The sequence below is a fragment of the Sinocyclocheilus rhinocerous genome, unplaced genomic scaffold (assembly GCF_001515625.1).
Source record: "Sinocyclocheilus rhinocerous isolate Xijiao unplaced genomic scaffold, SAMN03320098_v1.1 scaffold2020, whole genome shotgun sequence".
In the NCBI taxonomy this organism is placed as follows: domain Eukaryota; kingdom Metazoa; phylum Chordata; class Actinopteri; order Cypriniformes; family Cyprinidae; genus Sinocyclocheilus; species Sinocyclocheilus rhinocerous.
Window position 1 is genome coordinate 400,525 of NW_015661988.1, and position 8,580 is coordinate 409,104.

General features: G+C 38.3%; 1 protein-coding gene across 1 annotated transcript in view; it reads left to right on the plus strand.

The window, feature by feature from the left end:
• fam13c (family with sequence similarity 13 member C) overlaps positions 1–8,580 on the plus strand; it is a 29,029-nt gene that overhangs the window by 13,483 nt on the left and 6,966 nt on the right. Inside the window, exons 4-5 of the mRNA XM_016536808.1 lie at positions 3,022–3,169; positions 7,146–7,338. Coding sequence (XP_016392294.1) covers positions 3,022–3,169; positions 7,146–7,338 — 341 coding nt within the window. The remainder of the gene's footprint in view (positions 1–3,021; positions 3,170–7,145; positions 7,339–8,580) is intronic.

Below are 8,580 nucleotides of genomic sequence, written 5' to 3' on the forward strand. Positions count from 1 at the left end.
GTATTATATTATTTATATGATTTATTATTAAATAAAAATAGATTAGAGAACAAAATAAGAAATATTTCTATTGTAACTATTGTAACTGTAAAATAAAAAAAATCTAATATTTAAAAAATAATATAATAATAATTTTTTTAAATATTACAACTGCAAAATCACAATACTAATATTGGGCACATTTTGAGGCACATTTTGCCTTGATTGTCCAATGCTCTACTCGTCTGACACAATAATGTATGGATTAAATTTTCTTCAGGTTTTCTTAGCAAATATTCATATAAATCATTACTTTTGATTCATTTGATTAATTAATATCTATATTATGTAATTTGATTTTAAAAAGCACTTTAAACAGTTGACAACATTGTGTTGTCAATATACTGTATACAGTCTTTGTCAGATTTTCCAGTATTTTCTTAAATTAGAGTTATAAATGTTTTGATTCTTCTCTAAGCTGGTTGGTTTGATTAAAGGCTTTATTTTGTTAAACTCTTTATTGAAGAAATTTTAATGTCTATGGAAAAAAGGAATGAGAAAACAAATTCTAAGGACACTGAAAAAATTGCTGCTTGTTGTGCTGTATTAGGATGCTCAAGTAAAACATCCGATTACGTCAGTGATGTCCATTTTGATGTCTGATTGCATTCCAGCGATATTGTTCTTTTGATTATGATATTCTTATTGGTCAGTGAGTGATATCAGCATGCTTGATCTTTACATAAGTCCTTCTTTCTCACACACACCAAGACTGTCAGTTTGAGCGTCAGTGGTGCTTAAGGGGGCGTTACCCTTTCCACACAACCATGCAATCTATTCCCCCGGGAGAAGAGGGGATGAGCAGGGAAAAGATGGATGGGGGAGAAGAAAGGGGAGGGCAAGAGAGAGGGATGACTCATCCTCTGTGAGAGCAGCAGTGCATCAATGTCTTAACCCACAGACTTTCATTTACAGTGAGCACACAATACTGACAGACGAACCGTGAAATGAGGAAAGATGAGAATTGAAGGATGGGAGGGCTCAGGGCAAATATGCCCCAGATATTTAAATTGTGAGGACTAAAATTTCATAGTATCTAATCCTTTTGACCACAATTCTATATTAAAAATAATGGTTCCAAAAGGGTGTTTTTGCAGCGATGCCATAGAAGAACCATTTTGGGTTTCCCAAAGAACCTTTCAGTGAACTGTGAACCATTTTCCCCTACACTCTAAAAATTAAAGGTTCGAGAAAGGCTTATTACACTCTAAAAATGCTGGGTTGTTTCAACCCAACTTGGGTTCCCCAATGAACCTTTCAGTGAACAGTTCTTAAAAGAAACATTTTTCTTACTGTAAAAAAAAAAAAAAAAAACTTTTGTGGAATGGAAAGATTCCATGGATGTTAAAGGTTCTTCATGGAACCATAGAGGCCAGTAAAGAACTGTTATTTTTAAGATGTTCAGTCCAATTTTTTTTTGACACACACTACCAAAAAATAAAGGTTCTTTACTGGCTTCTATGGTTCCATGAAGAAACTTTAACAGTCATGGAACCTTTCCATTCCACAAAATGTTATTTATAGTCGAAAAAGGTTCTTTAGATTATTAAAAGGTTCTTCAGAAATTCAAAAATGGTTCTAAGAACTGTCAATTGAAAGGTTCTTTAGAGAACCCAAAATGGTTCTTCTGTGGAATCACTGTGAAAAGCCCTTTTTGAACCTTTATTTTTAAGAGTGAAATGGGCATGGTGTTATACATTAGAAGCGAAATGCATCCTCAAAAATATACAAATATAGACGGCACATTTTTGATATCAGTAAACGTACATATATGCATCCATAACATCAGTTAACAGTTCCCCAATGAACCTTTCAGTGAACAGTTCTTAAAAGAAACATTTTTATTTCTTACTATAAAGAACATTTGATCATCTTTCCACTGTGAAGAACCTTTTGTGCAATGGAAAGGTTCCATGAATGTTAGAGGTTCTTCATTAAAACCATAGATGCCAATAAAGAACCGTTTTAATTTTTTTTTGTTTAATGTTCAATCAAATTTATTTGACATATACCTCTAAAAATAAAGGTTCTTTATCGGCATCTATGGTTCGATGAAGAACCTTTAACAGTCATGGAACCTTTCCATTTCACAAAAGGTTCTTTATAGTGGATAAAAAGGTTATTTTGATTTATAAAATGTTCTTCACTTTAGAAAAAAAATGGTTCTTTTAAGAATTGTTCATTAAAAGGTTCTTTACGGAACCCAAAATGGATCTTCTAATGAACCTTTATTTATTTAACTTTTATTTTTAAGAGTGTAAATGGGCACGGTGTTATACGTTAGAAGTGAAATGTGTCCTCAAAAAGATAAAAAATGCCCTTGAATATCAATACCTTTGACAAACATAGACGGCACATTTCTAACATCAGTGTGTAGATGCATCCGTAACATCACAGTGCTGCATGATTCTGCTGCCTGCAGCTGCATTTTCTATTTTATGAATGGATGCTGGGAGGGGCCATGATGTCAATACTCTCAGTGAGAACCTCCCCCCCCCACCTCCAGATGCGGGAAAAGCCTTCATAACCGCCTCCCTCCTCCACGTATCCTACGCATCCGTCCGTATGCACTCGCCGCCCCTCTTCCTCCAACCACACCTGTTCTCCTATCAGAGGAACCAGCTTCAGCCAGTCTGCTAAGGGGCTTGCTGACGCCAGAAGACCCCCCTTCTTTTCTCTCTCTCTCTCTCGTGCTCCCTTTTCGCCACTAAAAGAGTGGCATGAATAATCCATGCCAGATAAAGAACTGCAGCAGAGAAGGACGTGATCACAAGCCTCACTCGTGCACGTACGCACACCCTCGGACACACACACACACACACACACACACACACGCGTGTATCGTGAGCAGGGCTGATGGAGGCAGAGCAGAGGGGCGTGTGAGACTGCAGTGGCATCCTTCTTCTTCGCTCGACGCGTGCAAAGCGATCTTCCTCTTACGCTCCGAAAACTGAAGCTGGCATGTTCTGCTTCTGCCTGCAGGGCTCTTTGCTGAAGCTCCAGGCTCTGGAGGGAGACACCAGCCCTTCTTCAGACACCTCTCCTGAAGAAAGTCCACCTAGCCTGGGATTCAAAAATGAAATCCTGATTCCTTCATGCAATGGCGTTGGGGAAGAGCGCAGCCCACCAGGTAGGAGAGCCGGCAGTGCTTTTTTGCAGTGCTTTTTGGGTAGCGTGTGAGTGCCTGATGGTCAAACTGAATGGTGGGCTGCTACGTTGCATGAATGAATGAATGTGGTCTGCTGATATGAAAACCCACTGACCGACTAACATGACTTATGGGAGGGCTGGGCTTATTTGTTTATGGGTTTTGTGAAGAAGATGGCTCTTGTTTTTTGGGCACATGTGAGTCAGTTGTCCGAGCCGCTTCACACTGGCATCTATTAATAACGCAGGCACTGAGATCGCAGGCACCTCCTCACAGCACGACTTTAATTCACAAGCACACATATCCATCCCACAATTTGGCGAGATTCTTTATGCACTACCTCTTACATATGTCATTTCACTACATACCTTTTTTTTTTCTCTGCGCTAAAAGCTAACAAATGATGCTGGAGCTTTTTTGTCAGAGCTAACTTCACTCTTCTGAGCAGTTACTTGTAATCAGCTGGTGATTTTTAGCAGCTGTATGAAGTCAGTTCTCAAGTTCACACAGGTGTCCTTGCAGAGTAACCTCACATGTAGTATAATTATGTTCAAGTGATTTTTACAACCATAAAGTAATGTTCTTATTAAGTATGCAATGTAATCTCATTAAGTGACATTTAATATACTGTTCAAAAGAGGTTCTGAATGTTTTAGAAAGAAGTCACTTATGCTTTTCAAGACTGCATTTATTTAATAAAAACGATAATATTGTGAAATATTATTACAATTTAAAATAACTGTTTTATATTTGAGTATATTTTAAAATGTCATTTATTCCTGTGATGCAAAGCTGAATTTTCAGCATCATTAGTCAAGTCTTCAGTGTCACACGATCCTTCAGAAATCTTTCTGATATGCTGATTTGTTGCTCAAGAAATATTTCTTAATATTATCAATTTTGAAAATAGTTGTGTGGTTTAATGTTTTTGTTAGATTTTTTGGGGAATAGAAAGTTCAAAATAACAGCATTTATTTGAAATAGAAATCTTTTGTAACATTATAAATGTCTTCAACTGTCACTTTTGATTCGTTTAAAAATGATCGAGGACCTACAATAATGTACATTATTTGAAAAATAATATGTTTTTTGAACATTAAAGCGTCAACATATTCTGTTACACCAAATACACAAAATAATGATCTTTAAAATAGCATCATATGACCCCTTTAATTATAAAAAAAGTTCTGACCCCAAACCTTTGAACAGTAGTGTACATATTTAAGCTTAACTGAACTACTGAAGCCACTGCTTAACTTTATTTTTATTTTTTGGTTCACAATAATTATATGCCTCAGTGTTTGCATTGTCTTGATTTCAATGGGTCAGAGAGTGACTCAGGTGTGTGTGTGTGTGTGTGTGTGTGAAGCTGAGCAGTTTGTCATTTGTTCACTCTGTTCATTTTCGCTGTCTCTTTGCATCTTTGTTTTCATTTGTGTCTGCTATTGTTCTTTTTTGAAAAGTGTGGAATGATGAAGTTTGCTTGAGTCAGAATGGTGAATTTGCTTTATTAAAGGGGTCATATGATGCAATTTCAATTTTTCCTTTCTCTTTGAAGTGTTACAAGCTCTTGGTGCATAAAGAAGATCTGTAAAGTTGCAAAGACTAAAGTCTCAAATCCAAAGATAAAGGAGGCTTTTATTAAGCAAATCAAGTAGTGAATTACTCATCCCGTTTTTAAAAAAATACTTTAGCTGGGTTTCCAAAGGCAGGAAAGCTGAAGGTTTTTGGGTTAAGGTTCATAATGTAGAACATTTTTAACATTGTATGCTGTATGTGCCTCTGTGTATAAGGCAAGGTTAAAAAACAAAACAAAAGATTGATTCAGTCAGTGTGGAAGAATTTGACTGGTCTGCAGAAAGCAAAGTCCTAATCCCAGCTGAACACCTCTGGTGTGACTTTAAATGCAGACCTTGAGCCAAAAACTCATCACCAAACACCAATGACTTGTACATATGTGTAAAATCGTTTTAGACACTTCCAAAACTGGAAATACAATTTTTAAATACATGAATTTAAAACAATCCCCTAATGGTAAGTTTTAAACTTGTCCTACGTTGTTCATGCTATGAAATGATACCTCAAATCATGCATCTTGTTGAGGACAGGTGTGCTATTACTTTTCTAACAAATCAGATTTACATTGTAGACAACTAAAAAGAGGTTAAACAGTTCCATAGAGCCTCAAACTTTATCTAAAAAAACTGAATATCATAGGGTTTTTGTGACAGGCCTAATCCAACCACCCATCTGGTTATTATGCTCATTTTAAAGAAACAAACATTTCATTGCACTAGAAACAGTTCATTGACATTGACACTGGAACAGACTTAGGAATGGTTTACTGCCTTGGTAGTGTACTTACTAATGAACTAGAGAGCTGACTGAAGCACACCCTAGAAACCTTATACGAATGCAATAACAACCCCTCAGGACACTTAAGCAACCACATAGCAACACCCTGGCAACAGCCCATAACACGTACATAGCAAGTGCATAGCAACACTGTAACAACCCATTCAGAACATCTTAGCAACTGCATAAAATGTAAAACACTTGGCAACCACCCACAACATCCCAGCAACTGCATAGTGACATAAAAATAACATTAGCAACTGTATTTCAACTCCCTAGAACCCCAAAACACAATTGAAACCACACAGAAACACAATAACAACCACTCAGAACATCTTAGCAACAAGTTATAAACATCCTGGCAACCACCCACAACAACCTAGCAAATCTACAGCAACACATTCCACTCAGAAGACATTACTAACCACATAGCAACTTCCCATAGATATGTATATGTAGATGCCTCATTAGCGTCTGTTTCCATGGGCCGCTATACCTAAGGCGTCCGCCATATTTGAAGGGTCAACTTGACGTCATTCACCATAACAGTCAATGGTCTGCGAATCCTCGAGTATGGTGGCCGAGAGAGCTCAATGTTTTTGTTGTGTAGACCTAACTAACACCATACAACAAGATGAGCGCATTAGCTAACACAACATTAAAAGTTACCAATGTTTCAAAACTTGTAATATTGAGTTAATACATTTAAAAGCGCAAACCAACACATTCTCACCTGTGAAAGGTTATCCCGTTTCTTCAGGATTTTATTATCCCGACGGTTTTTACAACCATCGGATGTGCAGGATTGTGGCATCTTCGAATATTCATTGATTATTATGGTTTATCCCGACGGTTTTTACAACCATCGGATGTGCAGGATTGTGGCATCTTCGAATATTCATTGATTATTATTGTGAATGACGCCAAGTTGACCGTTAAAGATGGCGGACGCGTCTACGCGCAAACCAACACATTCTCACCTGTGAAAGGTTATCCCGTTTCTTCAGGAATTTATTATCCCGACGGTTTTTACAACCATCGGATGTGCAGGATTGTGGCATCTTCGAATATTCATTGATTATTATTGTGAATGACGCCAAGTTGACCGTTAAAGATGGCGGACGCGTCTACGTGCTAGTCGAATGGGGAATCTACCTATACATATCTATGGCAACTCCCTAGCACACCTTTGAAACTGCATAGCAACACAGTAACACAGTAGCCTATCACTTAAAACAAATAGGCACCTGCATAGCAACTCCTGAGCGACATTCCATAACATCTTAGCAACCACATATAAACTCTCTGACAATCACTCACCATATATAACACATTAGCAATCACACACAATATTCTGGAATCATGCTGGCAGGTTTTGCACAGCAAGCACCACTCACATTTTCTTCAGAGAATTTTACTAGTATTACTAGTCTAGTATTTGAAATGGGTCAGATTGGATATCAGGCAACTGTGAGAAAATCGTATGTCTTTTCCAGATGAAGTGCTCGGTTTGAATTGTAATCTGAGGGTTAGCAACAGTAGGACACACTGCTTTTATCCCAGCGCAGGACTCTGATCTCTGTTTGTGTGTGTTTGTGTTCAGACTGTAGGCTGGCAGAGGGTGACTGTAGCAGTGATCTCCAGCAGAGCCCGGGGCCCAGTCGACTCATCCAGCACATCACAGATGACAACAGCCCCCTGCCCTCCCCACGCTGCTCCAGCCTCAGCCAGAGCCAACGCTTCAACACAGACCCTGAATCTGCCCCGTCTCCACCCTGCGCACAGCATCTCATCATGTACTAACACACACACACAAACACACAGACACACACACACACACACACACACACACACACACACACACACTTTACTTAACTATCTAAATGGGGACATTACATAGACTTCTATTGTTTTTATATACAGATAGTTGTACACTTTTTAACCTAAACCCACCCCTAACCCTACCCCACACAGAAAACTTTCTGCATTTTTACAATTTCAAAAAATCTTTGTTTTCTTTATTTTTATACCAGTTGGCCAGGATGTCCCCAAATGGAGGTTTTTGGCGATTTTTGTTTTGCTCACTTTTGGATACAAATTTGTCCCCAAAATATACACACACACACACACACACACACACAGACACACACACACACACATATTGGGTTTCCATGCTTTATGGGGACGTTCCATAGACGTAATGATTTTCTTTTACTGTGCAAACTGTATTTTCTATCCCCTTACTCTAACCCTACCCCTAAACCTATTTTCAAAAAAGATAATTCTGTATGATTTTTAAGCCGTTTTCCTCATGGGGGCCGAAAAAAGTCCCCACAAGGTCGAGGATTTTGGATATTACCATCATTGTGGGGGCATTTTGTCCCCCTAGCATAGGGTATACCTGAACCACACATGCACACACACAGCTCTTTTGGTTGGCCTGTTCAGTCAAAATACCTCCTTTCTCCTTTCCTGGAGAGCAAGTCCCAGAATCAGCCGGCTGCAGCTAGTAACACAGTGACCCACTTGTTAAACCTGATTTTCATTTCTCATTATTACAGTTTTTCTCGATTGCTAACACACTATAACTGATTCATTTGGCCCAATTTTCCAAACCATTCATATAGTTCTCGAAACAAAGACACGTTTCTCAAAACTTTTAACACATTTCACCTGTGTGCACACACGTTCCAATTTGTTCAGTGTTTTCTGCAAAACTCTACACAAAAACGCCATAATTTTGCACAGGTTTAACCATGTTCTCATTCAGAAAACACAAACACACAATATAATTAACTCAAGCATCAAAAAGTGAACTCAAACAGCACACTTCTGTCAGGACCACTATCGTCAAAGATGATTGACAATTAGCATACAGTTTGGATTGGCGGTATGGTTCTGTTCTGGGCAAGAACTCCCTGCGCATCCATGCAGCCTAGCATGGATGAGAGCAGGGAGAGCAGTGATAACCCCCCCAGGGTAAACAGAACAGAACCAACAAATGCATTGCAGATATCGTTAAAGTTCAATAATATTAT